Source organism: Rhinolophus sinicus, chromosome 5, assembly GCF_057876585.1.
Source record: "Rhinolophus sinicus isolate RSI-liver-muscle chromosome 5, RSI-T2T, whole genome shotgun sequence".
Taxonomy (NCBI): Eukaryota; Metazoa; Chordata; class Mammalia; order Chiroptera; family Rhinolophidae; genus Rhinolophus; species Rhinolophus sinicus.
The window spans coordinates 82826475-82840608 of record NC_142505.1 but is presented as its reverse complement, the minus strand read 5'-3'; the positions used below and the strand labels follow the sequence as shown (position 1 = coordinate 82840608).

Genomic DNA, 14134 nt, shown 5'->3' with positions numbered 1-14134 from the left:
AACGAGGCTATAATGATTTTACAAAAAAGGTATACATCTCTTTGACACACATTTTACATTGTCAGTGTTATTCCACATAAATGCTATAATGGCACTGATTATATTAAAAATTATTTCTTATATATAGTAGAGTTTTCTAAGAATGTCTACTAAACACTCCACAAACTGTACAATTTGGAAATATCCATCAATTCTCAAAATTATACAGTCCAACAAAAGATTGTGCTTGTCCCTTATAGACTAGTAATATTCCACAACCTTTTGACTCAAACATGGTTAAATTAATATGAAAACCACAATTTATAAAATCTCAAATTAATAATAAGCTTCAATACATACAAGAATATCTAAACATGTTTTTGACAAGTGAAAAACCCCACCTAACTATCCTAATTAGAGGGAAATTTATTGAAAGAGCACTTGTTTCCAAAAACCCAAGGGAGAAAATAGGCTTCAGAGGGGCTGGAAAATATACAAGGAGGTTACTCTCCAAGCACCTCCTTTCTTCTTGTCTCTAAGTGGATTGACTTTCTGTGCTTCTTTCTGTGTATTTAGCCAACATGATATTACTTTCTCGTTAAGTTAACAGAGAGACTATTCTATAGCTGGTTCCTAAAGCTTTTTTTTTTTTTTTTTTTTTTTTTTTTTTTAACAGAGTAAATCAGATTGGCTAAGCTTGGATCAGCAATGTCTACCACCTTGTCTGACTGTCTGAAATAACAGAGGGAGATGGGTCATTAAAATAAAGATGACTGCAACAGTAAATGTCTACTGAAAAGAGAAGTTTCCAGAAAGAGATGGGGTCTATTATTAAATATCTGGAAACAATCTACTAATCTTTCAATAATACTCATATATAGTATATACTGAAATTGACATAAAGAGATTAAAAGCCTTTAAATATAGGACACATTGTAGTTTTTTCCATTTAATACTTCTGTGAAACAAAAACATGCAATTTTTGCTGACATTTGTCCATGTAAAAATTTAACATGAGTAGGCATATCATATCAAGCTGAAATATACGAATAACTATATTTGTATCAATGCCATCTCCTAAGTAACCACAACATCAAAAATGTAGAAAATGTTTCTGGACAACATTCGAAGAGAGAATGAGGCTGGGGTCATCTCCAAATCCGTAGTGGTTGATAATGAAAAGTTGATAAATTGAACAAAATTCATGACTTTTTAGTAATGAGGTAAAGTTGCAAGTTCTTTGTCTAAATCAAAATAGAAATGATAAAATGAGAGTAAATATAAGTATGTATTTAAGGTTTCTAATGTCCTTAACTAGGAAAACTAAATCAACAAAATACCCAAGAATTATATATGGAAGAAAAAAGGTAATGGAGACTAGTGTATTTAGTAGAACTAACCTTCATCTTGAATGATCTGAAAATTTAACAAATTCTTAATTGAATACAAAACCACTTAAAAAGTTTGAGTTTTCCTCCACATTATTCACAGACTCTTGAGGGTTAGAGGTAACAGACTTCAGGAACTTGAACTCGCTGGTGGTCCCTGACCCTCCGCCCAGACACACCTCATACTGGTACCTATGAGACAGGGACCCACTGCCTCTGACGTCCACCAGGTGGCCCGGAAAGTGGCCCTCGGGCACCGAGCAGCCACCCAACGGGGCGGCCCTGCCCCTCCTGCACAGCCGCACCGCGATGAACGCCAGCACCGAGAACAGGAAGAGCGACGACACCGACGCCAGCGCGATGACCAGGTAGACCGTGAGCGGGTCGGCCTGGGCCGGGTCGGCCGCCGCTTCCGGGAGCGGCAGGTAGGGCTGCGAGAAGCCGTCCACCAGCAGCACGTGCAGCGTGACGCTGGCCGACAGCGGCGGCTCGCCATTGTCCTTGACCAGCACCACCAGCCTGTGCTTGGACGCGTCGCGCTCGCTCAGCAGCCGCGCCGTGCGCACCTCGCCGTTGTGCGCCCACACGCCGAACAGCCCGGGCTCCGTGGCCTTGAGCAGCTGGTACGACAGCCAGGCGTTCTGGCCCGAGTCTCCGTCCACCGCCACCACCTTGCTCACCAGGTAGCCCGGCTCGGCCGCCCTGGGCACCAGCTCGGTGCAGGGCGCAGAGCCGTTCTGCAGCGGGTACAGCACGAAGGGCGCGTTGTCGTTGGCGTCCAGCACCAGCACGCGCACCAGCGCCTGGCTGCTCAGCGCAGGGGAGCCGCGGTCCGTGGCGCCCACGCGGAACTCCAAGGCCTGCAGGGCCTCGTAATCCAGCGCCCTCAGCGCGAACAGCTGCCCGTTGTCGGCGTTGATGGACACCAGGGAGGCCAGGGGCAGGTGCGGGTCCTGTGGCGGCAGCAGCGAGTAGGTGACCTGGGCGTTGGCGCCCGCGTCTCTGTCGGTGGCGCTGACGCTGCCTATGTGCAGGGCGGGGCTGTTGTTCTCGCGGACGAACAGGGTGTAGGAGGTTTGGGTGAAGGCCGGGGCGTTGTCGTTGACGTCGGAGACCAGCACGGTTATGTTGTGCTGGGTTTTCAGCCTGGGGGTCCCCAAGTCGGTGACGGTGATGGTGATGTTGTACTCGGCCCGGCTCTCTCTGTCCAACGGTCCTTCTGTTACAACCTTATAGAAATTCTCAACGGAAGGTTTCAGCGTGAAAGGAACATCTTCCTGGATGGAACATACCATTCTTCCATTTTCCCCGGAGTCTCGGTCTTGAACACTGAAAAGAGCTATCGTGGTCTCTGGGGAATTTTCTGGGATGGAGCTTATAAGAGAAGCAACTGTCAGTTCTGGGGCATTGTCGTTTATGTCCACTACCTGTATTGTGACAGTGCATTTCCCAGAAAGACCTGCCCCATCAGAGGCCTTAATATCCACTTCACACGACACAATTTTTTCAAAATCTAGTTTCTTAATTATTTTAATTTCTCCTGTGAGTTCATTAAGTGCAAATGTCCTAATAATCTCCTCATCACCATAAAAAAAAGAGTAGAATACTTCACCGTTTATTCCCGTGTCTAAATCTCTAGCGGAAACAGTGACAACAAGGGATCCCAGAGGACTGTTTTCCAGCATTTTCACGTGATAGAGTGGCTGCACAAACGCAGGGGCATTGTCGTTGATATCCAAGACATCAATGAGGACCAGGGCGGTGCCAGTTTGGGGAGGAGCTCCGCCATCCACTGCCATGAGAGTTAATCTCAGCTCAGGCTGCTCCTCTCTGTCTAGGGCTTTGTCCAGAACCAGCTCTGGGTATTTTCTGCCTTCACTGCCATTTCGGGTAAGAACGTGGAAATGGGAGTTGGGGTAGATGACGTAGTTTTGAATGTTATTGATGCCTACATCCAAATCTTGTGCATTTTTCAGGGGAAACACAGTCCCTGGAAGAGTATTTTCCATAATTTTCAAAATCATTTCTGCTTCTGGGAACACAGGTGAATTGTCATTTATGTCGCTGACCAAAAGCTTAAACCTATATACCTCCAAAGGGTCTTCCAATAACACCTGGAATTGCAGCACACAAGGCTCAGTGGAGCCGCACAGATCTTCCCGATCCAGTTTCTCATTTACTTGTAAATCTCCGTTCTGAAGGTTCAGCTGAAAATGTTTTTTGTTGTTGTTAAAAATGACCCGAGCCTTTCGCCAAGACAGTTCTCTAACCTCTAAACCTATGTCCTTTGCTAGATTCGCCACAAAAGAACCACTTTCTGTTTCTTCTGCAATACTGTAACCTTCCCGCTCCGCGCAAGTCTGAGCCAGCAAAACAAACAGAAACAGGACTTGCCTTAGTGTAGGAAAGCGCTCTTCAGCCTCCATTTCTCCAACGCCAAAAGTCTTTAGGGTCTGGGTGCCTGTTGGGTCTGCAGTCAGTCGGCTCTGGGAGTCAATCCTTGCTGCAAGGTAATTCCGTTAAGAACCCTCTCCCTTAGATCTGTGTATGAGTGCCGGAACAGTAATCACCCTCAGGTCTGTTTCTCAGCCTTAGCTCAGAGCGCCACCATGTGTTGTACTTAAGCCTAATTTGCTGGAAATGCTACACAACGTATTCCTCTTTATATTCATGGACACACACAACCACCACGGATGACATATAGGGTGGTTTATAAATAAAATGATGACCATTATTTTCATGTGAGATTATTAATGTGAAATGGTGCCAGATATTTTGGGAAATGATGTAAGAACAAAGTTAACTATATTCATTTGTTTATTCAACAAAACTCATTGATTTCATATTAAATGTCAGGCACTATATACTAAGTGCTGGGAATACAAATACCTTCTTTGATGTCATGGAGTTTACAATGTCCACTATTTATATAGTCTGTACTCTGAGATGAAATTGAATATAAAAAGATGTGTACCTATCAGTCTATTCCTAAAGAAAAAAATATACCCATTAAACTCTCAATTCACTGCCAGCACAGTAGATGAAGAGATTCATTTACACATTTCGGGACTGTAAACTTAAGTGATAGACCAGCTAGAACTGGATTATTATGCTAACCCAATAGACAGCTTAAAGGGTTATGGATAACTTATTTGTAAATGTTGTCTAAGGGAATGTCTTCATACCTCTGTAAACATGTTATATTGACTGTTGCATTATCTAAAATAATTTCTAAAGAGCATCTACATCTATTACTAAAACTAAAATAAACATATGTTGCAGCTGAGATTCACAGAGATCTTGAAAAGTGGGAAAGTCAAAATCACAAAGATAAAAGGCTGACGTTGCAGCAAAAGCTAAAGTGCAGAAGAAAATAAGTTAGATTAATCTGAAATAGCAAATTAAAATTATTTCCAACTATGAAAGATCGCAACTTATTTTTAGGAAACAACTCACATATCTCTCATGGATAGTTTGAGATACTGGCACCCTAGCATGGATCTGAAGTTCTTTTACTCCAAAGGATGGGAAAAATATCTTGGGGTCAGGGAACTTGGGTCTCTCCAACTGCACCAAACTTTAGCCAATATTTTAATAATAATCTTTAAATAGTAGACAGTATCATGTATTCTCCACTCCAGTGTTCTGGATAACGGAAAACTTGGCATGGGCCAACTGTAATCATTGTGTTGAATATTGTTTTAATTCTACTAAGATACAGATCACTCAAATTGACATTCTATTTTAGAATGTTTTCCTCTACATAGTGAAACAAATTTAAGTAAATTTTCAAAATATGAGAACATGCTGGTTACAGTTAAAATCTGATAATTTTCCTAATGGAAAGATCTCGGTTGTGGATACAAACTTTATGGAATTAAATGTGCAAAAAAATGAGCCCTTAATGTTCATGCTTTTAAAAATATTAGTGATAGAAGCTGATTATCTATGTCAGTGAGTAAATGGATCAAAATTAGCTTTTAATTCCCATCTGTCATCTCTCAGATCAAATGTCTCCTTATTTTTCTCTTGTAAGGAGAAAATTTTAAGCCTGTAGGCTTGGCGGGAAGCTTGAAATTTTTTTCACGAGGCTTTCTAGTAATAGAGTATGTGTCAATAAAATATTTATTACTCTTAATGAAGTAATGAACCAACCATATAATATATAAATTGGATTATTTATAGCTCCTGAAGATGTTACATTACATTATAAAATAATTCTGTTCACATTAAACCTAGTAAAAAATTTATAAAAGAAATAGGCTCTAAGGAGAGTATGATGATCCTGAGAAAAGGTATAAACACCCAAACAATAACAAGTTCAAAGCTACTTTTTAAAACTGATCCAGGGGCACATAAAATAATGGAGGGAAACCTGTTAACAAGTCATTACATAAAACCCTTTGTAGCATTTTTATGTTAAATTATTTACAAAATTAAGTTTTATAACAAAATTCTCTAATATAGATTATTGATCTCTAAGCTTGTATATTTTTTATTCCATTCATTAAGTTAATATTAGAAGGAATCAGGAACACATAGGTGTAGGACCAAGTAGTTGCCTTGGTCTGTACTTATTGTTTCTTAGGTTTCTGCCTCCTCCACTCCCTATGCCCGCTCATCTTTACTCTTTCTTTCCTTCCTCCCTTCTTACCTCTCTCTCTAAATGCCATTCTGTGCTGTCAGCCGACACAGGAATAAACAAAGCTACTTCACCCCATGTTTAACATTTATTTCCTATTTACAAGCAAGCAAGGAAAAACTAGATACACTAAACCTTAATTGCCAATTTTAGGGTTTAGAGAATGTGGCTATTCCTGCTTTAATCAGGAGTCTATTACTGGGCCAATCAAAACCTGTCAAGAGAGGTTAAAAAAATAGAGAAACATCTTCATAGTGATTACTTCTCTTGGGTAGTACCAGGAAGTTTGAAGATAAGAAATGTGGTCTGAATATATACCTTCATCCAAACAAGATCAGAATTTATTTTAATACAACACGTACCAGCAATATATACAGTTCACAAAATATTTATGCAGAAAAATAACTAAATGCAGAAAAATTTCTCTGAAATATTTGGCAGAGGAGTAGAATGGAAAGATTGATTATACTTTAAAAAAATTTTTTTAAAGATAGCAGATTAAAACCCAACCTAACCAGATGACAAAGCAATCATGTTTTTATTCATATCATGCATTTTCCTCTATAATACTACTATCAAACATATAAAAAAACTGTTTTGGTGAGGATCTAGGGCCCACAATATCCAAAGAATACGACTGAGCTGAGTGTACAATTAAGCTTCAAGGAAAAATGCTGTATATTTGAATAAATTATTTGGGGTTGCATTTTGGAAGAAGAACTAAGCAAATTCTAGCTCCCTTTTCATAATATCCAGAGCAGAAAATAGACTGAAATTATTGAAATTTCTGAAAATTCTAAAGTTACGGAATGAGAAGGATATTACACTACAATGAATAAATTTTACAAACAAATGGCACTCATTCTAAAAGTTTAGCATAATAATCAAATCCCTAATTGAAACCAAAGCCATTCAGAAAGGTGTGGCTTTCCTCCCTTTCAGTGCTGAGCGGCGGGAGGTTGGAGACGACAGGTTTAAGGAACTTGAACTCGTTGGTCCCAGAGCCTCCCGTCAGACACACCTCATACTGGTAGCTCTGGGACAGGGTCCCAGTACCGCTGACGTCCACCAGGTGGCCCGGGAAGTGGCCCTCGGGCACCGAGCAGCCACCCAATGCGGCGGCCCTGCCCCTCCTGCACAGCCGCACCGCGATGAACGCCAGCACCGAGAACAGGAAGAGCGACGACACCGACGCCAACGCGATGACCAGGTAGACCGTGAGCGGGTCGGCCTGGGCCGGGTCGGCCGCCGCTTCCGGGAGCGGCAGGTAGGGCTGCGAGAAGCCGTCCACCAGCAGCACGTGCAGCGTGACGCTGGCCGACAGCGGCGGCTCGCCATTGTCCTTGACCAGCACCACCAGCCTGTGCTTGGACGCGTCGCGCTCGCTCAGCAGCCGCGCGGTGCGCACCTCGCCGTTGTGCGCCCACACGCCGAACAGCCCGGGCTCCGTGGCCTTGAGCAGCTGGTACGACAGCCAGGCGTTCTGGCCCGAGTCTCCGTCCACCGCCACCACCTTGCTCACCAGGTAGCCCGGCTCGGCCGCCCTGGGCACCAGCTCGGTGCAGGGCGCAGAGCCGTTCTGCAGCGGGTACAGCACGAAGGGCGCGTTGTCGTTGGCGTCCAGCACCAGCACGCGCACCAGCGCCTGGCTGCTCAGCGCAGGGGAGCCGCGGTCCGTGGCGCCCACGCGGAACTCCAAGGCCTGCAGGGCCTCGTAATCCAGCGCCCTCAGGGCGAACAGCTGCCCGTTGTCGGCGTTGATGGACACCAGGGAGGCCAGGGGCAGGTGCGGGTCCTGCGGCGGCAGCAGCGAGTAGGTGACCTGGGCGTTGGCGCCCGCGTCTCTGTCGGTGGCGCTGACGCTGCCTATGTGCAGGGCGGGGCTGTTGTTCTCGCGGACGAACAGGATGTAGGAGGTTTGGGTGAAGGCCGGGGCGTTGTCGTTGACGTCGGACACCCGCACGGTTATGTTGTGCTGGGTTTTCAGCCTGGGGGTCCCCAAGTCGGTGACGGTGATGGTGATGTTGTACTCGGTTCTGGTCTCTCTATCCAGTGGACGCTCTGTTACCAGGGTGTAGAAATTCTTGTAAGTGGGCTTCAGGAAAAAGGGGAGATTGTCCTGAATTGAGCAAACCATCCTCCCGTTGTCGTCTGAGTCTTGGTCGCGAACACTAAAAATAGCGACCACCATCTCAGGTGTTGAATTTTCCGGTATGGGGCTGGTAAGAGAGGTTATGACTATTTCTGGTGGGTTGTCGTTCACATCTACGACTTGAACTAAAATTGTTGATTTTCCTGAGAGGCTCCCACCGTCAATGGCCTGAATGTTTATTATGTAAGACTGAATTAACTCGAAATCCAGAAGTGCTTTTAAATGGACTTCGCCAGAAATTGGATGGATTTCAAATGTTTTCCGTATGTCTCTGGAGACGTGGGAAAATGAATAAGACAGTTCTCCATTTATTCCTGCGTCTAAATCTGTAGCAGACACCTTGACGACCAAGGAGTCCAGAGGGCTGTTTTCTGGTACCTGAACCTTATAGACGGGTCTCTCAAACTCTGGGGCATTGTCATTGATATCTAAAACCAAAACACGAACCACTGCAGTTCCTGACTTGGGCGGAGACCCGCCGTCCACGGCTGTTAGCGTTAATCTAAGCTCAGGCTCCTTTTCTCGATCCAGAGATTGGTCCATTACCAGCTCTGGGTATTTTTTGCCCTCATCGCTGTCTTCTAATTTGAGGTGGAAATGGGGATTGGGACTTAATGTATAATTTTGGACACCATTCTTTCCTACATCCAAGTCCTGAGCACTCTCCATTTGGAATGAGGTTCCTGGAGCAGTTCCTTCTGGGATTTTCACAAGTATATCCTTATCTAGGAATGTGGGAGTGTGATCATTTATGTCTCTGACCCACAGCTCAGCCCGAAAAAATTGCAATGGATTTTCAAGTAATACCTGGAAATACAATATACATGGCTCTGTGAGATCACAAAGCGCTTCCCGGTCCAGTTGCTCATTCAAGAGCAAGTTGCCAGTCTGCCGATCCAACCACAAGTATGGTTTATAATCGTCAAAGATGACTCTGGCATTCCGAGCAGCCAGGTCTTCCACACCTGAACCTATGTTTTTCACCACGTTGGCTATAAAGGAGCCGGTCTCTGTTTCTTCTGCCACAGAATAGCGCCAAGTCTCTGAACACACCAAAGACCCTCCCAGGCAAACAAAGAAAAGCAGCACTTGCCTTATCTGCTGAGGGATCCCCTCTCCCGGCTCCATGACTCCTTAGCCAAACGTCTTTCTGCGGAAATGTTTCAGCTCAATCTCAAACAGCTTTGGGAATGGCTCCTCTCATCTATCAGCCAGGACCTTTGGGAATCTATAGACTTGAAATCCTGTCGCGACGGTGGTGTTGGCTGCCTGGCTTTCTCTTGAAAGCCACCTTTTCCCTCCCTGCTTCTTCAGCGCTCTCAGTTCCACTAGTTAATGGAAGGCAGGGCTTCAGATGGTTCAAAAATTTCCCGGTCTTATCCTGCAGCGCCACCACGCGACTCTGCAGATTCTCATGTTTTAAACAAAGTCAAATAAGTTTGAGGCAAAATATTAATTTATCTTGTGTGTTTGTTGATGAATTTTAATTATATTTTATTATATATTTCTATTTTCTGAGTTGCATTCTTTGTGATATGTGATGCTAATACTATTCAGTCAATAACACAATAAATCACAATCTGCTAGAGCTGTGGTGGATATAAAAAGTATGTTTAAGATAAAGCCCCAACCTCAAATAAATTACAATCTCTCTGTGAAAATAATATATAAAACAACCAAAAATAGTTAAGAGGACTCCTTTGCGTAATTGACTGAGTGAGCAAAAGGTTCCCCGGAAAACTGGAAAATAGGAAACAGAGGTCTTAGTTGTCGCTAGCTGCCAGCAAATACTCTTAGAAAAGACAGTAACAATAAGGTCATGCACTTGAAACTGAACCTGGTATATGCAAATAGTTGTTTTGGGGAGGCTAGACATTTCAGGCTGGGTAAATGGTACATTTATTTAAGGTCACAATAAAAAATAAATGCTCAACAGTAGTGAATAAAGTAAGATATGTCCTGTTTCTGACAACATTTAAAAAAAAGTTGAAAAAACTAGACCTTAGTTTAGTTGTGGATCTGATTTCCATTTTGCAGTCACAGGCCTTCCTTCTAGAGGCATAATTCTAAATATTTTATTCACCCATCCATTAATTTGTTCAGCAAATATTTATTGAACATACACTTTGTGCTAGGTATGGTGATGAATGTTAGGGACAGAGTGGTAAACAGACAGACATAGTTTCTGTCCTGAAAGTTGGAGGCAGAAAAGTGATCACACACTACAAATAGAGCATAAGGAATGTGATGATAGCGAAAAATTCATGCTACTATAAGAGCATAGATAAGGGTCTTCTAACCAGAATTTCGAAGTACAGGAAAGACTTTTCTGGAAAAAGTATATTCTAAATTGATACATGAAAAATGAATATAAGCAATCCAAACAAAAATTGGGTGTAGAGTAAAATTTTCAGGCAAACTAAAAACATGATTGTGCAAAATCAAAATGACAAAAGTATTTTGGAAGCATTGAAATAGGATCAATATGGCTGAGCCATTTAGCAAAGAGGGAAAAGAGTTAAGATCAGAAAGATCAGCAAATATTTTGTGAGCCAGGCCAAGGCCTTTGGACTCACATCAGTGGAAATGCAAGATTATTAAAGGGTTTTAAATAGAAAAGTGACATACATGACAATCTTTTTATTTTTCAAGAGATCATCCTATTTGAGAATTGAGAATAAATGAAAGGAGTGAGACTACAGGCTACAGACCGATTAGAAGTTGTTTCATTAATACAGGTAAGAGATGATATTGGCCTCAACTAGAAATGCAGTAATGGGGTTATATTAGAACGATGAAGATAAAATACATCGGATGTGGTGATACATCAGACATAGAAGGACTGGGGTAAGGAGGAGTGAAAGTGAAAGTAAATGTACTTTTTTTCAGGCTTAGGGAACTGAATGTGTGTTTGCGCTGTTAACTAATAAAGTAAACACAGGAAGAAGAGAAGAGAGAAACAGGTATAGAGCTGGAGAAGATCTTTCATTTTTGAGGAAGGGAAAATTTTAACTTAAAACATATTGAATTTGAAGTGTACAAGAGCATCCACATAAATAGTTATATAAATGATCAAATGGTCTTTCATTACATAAATGAAGTTGAGGAAAGGGGTTTGGGCTGCAGAGACAAATTTGGAATTTATTGGTATAAATGGTGATTGAAGCCCTTCGAAAAAGAATGTAAGTTGGAGATTAAGAGAAGTATGTTTGAATTTGTGATTTCAGCTCTAAGAGACTATAGTCTCCAGAAAGTGGCCACGGTCATAGGTGACTAGAGTAGAAGTGAATGTCACTAGAGATGATGAAGTCTAGAAACAGAGAGATCAAACTCTTGTACTCAGAATTGTGGCAAGGGATGGACAGAAGAAAACTATAAGAAGTTATATTTGAGTGATAAAACATCCTTACACTAATTCTCTCCCATGATCTTGATTAATTTAAAAACAAACTGATACCCAGTTGATTTGATTCTCTCATTTGATGACTCTTATGTGCAAAGACTATAGATAGGATGGTTTGTTCATTTCTTTTGGCACACTGAAGATGTCTTACTTTCTTTTAACTTCCATTGCTAGTGTAGAGAAATTGTCAACATGGAACAAAGCTGTCAGTCTGTTGTGTGTTTAAAGATTAAATGTCTTTTTCCTGTGGCTTTTCTTTTAAAAAAAAAAAAGATTTCTTTGTCTTTTGAAATTTCACAATGATGTTTCTTTCTAGGCATGGTTAACTTTTATTTATTCTGCTAGGTTTACTTGGATCTCTTAAATCTGCATCGACATTTTCATCAATTCTGGAAAATTTCCAGCCATTGTTTTTTCAAATATTGTTTCTGAACAAATCTTTCTCATTGCTCCTTCTGAAATTCTGGTTAAATATATGTTAAACCTTTTTATTCTGTCCTATGTGTTTAACCATCTCCTCCATATTTTTCATTTTATTATCTTTCCAAGCTGCATTCTGGATAAATTACATTCTGACATATTTTTCACTCCATGAATTTTTTATTTGGTTGTATCTAATTTTCTATTAAAACTTTGTATTCAGTTTTAATTTTTTATTATCATATTTTTCATTTCTAGGAGTTCTATTTGGTTCTTTCAAATCTTTCACATTTATTGTTTTTTATTCCCTATACATCTTCAAGTCTAACTTTTATTTCAATTAAAGTTTAGCATGTTATAGACTGTGTCTAATAATTAATATATTTGAAGTGTTTGAAAATTTATTTCTGTGTTCTGTTTTTTTCTGCTTGGTTTTCCTGATGGTGTCTTGTTTTCTGTGTATGCAGTTATCTTTGTGTTTATGTTAAGAACATAAAAACTATTTATATGAATAATCCTAGGCTTAGGATGAATAAACTTTTCATTGAAAGGGTCTAATCAGGATCTGGAAAAACTGCTTGTCAATGACCACCTTAAATTAAGTTCAATGCTAAAAATCAAGTTCAAAGATGATATTCCACACAAGGACTCACCACCCATCCATTTCCAGTTTACTTTCACCCTGAAGGTATAGTTCTTAGGAATCCATATTTATTAATATGAGGGTCTTATATAAACTTCACCATTTGTTAGGCTTTGATTTTTCTCCCTCATTATATAAACCATCAAAATAGAGGTTCACATTTCCCAGGATTCCAAATGTTTCAGGAAAAAAGTGAATTTGGGGCTCACTTATCTCTCTGGGTTACTTTTAAACATTAACTGTGGACTGACAATATATTAGCATTTTGCTAGCTAATACTTTTCTGTGGATGTGTTGGTCTATACCATCCTATTAAAAATGTAAAGTCTCACAACTATTGTTATATCTCAACATTACAGGTCAACTCTTAGCTTTCAGGGGTATGGGCAATGGATATTCTAGAGAGGATAAAGAAATAATATGTATTTTTACCAACTTCAACTGATCAATACTAACTCAACTCTATAATGCTGCAATCAATTTAAACAATCTCTTAGAAGAGAATTTCTGTCATGGACATTGGTTAGCTCCCTCTTCTCTCTGCAACCTTTATTCTTCTATAAATAAACACACATCTTCTTTTCCATATCTGTTCCTTCTTATCTCCTTGCAATATATTTATTTATATATTTGTATATATCTACAAATATTTGATATTATGTATTATATGGATATATATGTCACTGTACTATAAATATCAGTCTCTCTTCCTTTTAAGCCATTTGGTAATTTATCCATGTGGTTGTACATGAATATACACCTAGTTACTCCTTTTGATCACTGCATAATACTCCTTCACAAACATGTTCCACATTTTATTTATCAATTGCTTTCCTGATGGGATATGTAGGTGGAGCCCTATTCTTTGCTTTCCCAATGTGAACATTCTCATGCACGTCATTTTGTAAAGCTGCGTAAGACTTTTCTGGCTTATATACCTCAAAGTAGAATTGCTGGATCAGAGGATAGGTACATACTAAATTTCACTAAATACTATTGAAAATCTCAAAACAGCTGTCCATGCTATTTCCTATTGAGATACTTGATATTACCCAAATTTTTCATCTTTACTAGTGCTATGGGTGTAAACTAGTGTCTTCTTTTAGTAAGCATTTCACCAACTAATGCTGTGGAGCATCACTTCATGTTCTTTTCAGACTTTCTATTTTACCCCTTTTTGAATTTTCTTTCCCCTTTGTCCTTTTTAATAAATCCTATTGGCGCTCCTGTCTTTTTTCATTTTTGCTGACCTGCAAGAGTTATGTGAATAATCTAAATATTCATCCTTCTCAGTTAATGCTGCAAGTAGCTTCTCCCCATCTGTCATCTGCCAGCTTGTCTGTGCTATCCTCTAGATTTGAGGTAGTAATATTTGTCAATTTTATCTTTATTGTTTATTCTTTTAAAGCCTTATTTAAGAAATTCAAACCAGGGTGGCCAGTTGGCTCAGTTGTTTAGAGCGTAGTGCTCATAACACCAAGGTTGCCAGTTCGATTCTCACATGGGC

General features: G+C 40.6%; 2 protein-coding genes across 2 annotated transcripts; both read right to left on the bottom strand.

Annotated features, from left to right (window-relative positions):
- Window positions 1-13: 13 nt before the first annotated feature.
- LOC109451090 (protocadherin beta-15-like) lies at window positions 14-7121 on the bottom strand. Its single transcript, XM_019739013.3, has 2 exons — window positions 7031-7121; window positions 14-3870 (listed from the first exon to the last, which is right to left on the bottom strand). The coding sequence occupies exon 2, from the start codon at window positions 3791-3793 to the stop codon at window positions 1415-1417; it is 2379 nt and encodes a 792-aa protein (XP_019594572.3). The 5' UTR covers window positions 3794-3870; window positions 7031-7121; the 3' UTR covers window positions 14-1414.
- LOC109451083 (protocadherin beta-18-like) lies at window positions 6325-14134 on the bottom strand. Its single transcript, XM_074313677.2, has one exon. The coding sequence runs from the start codon at window positions 9287-9289 to the stop codon at window positions 6902-6904; it is 2388 nt and encodes a 795-aa protein (XP_074169778.2). The 5' UTR covers window positions 9290-14134; the 3' UTR covers window positions 6325-6901.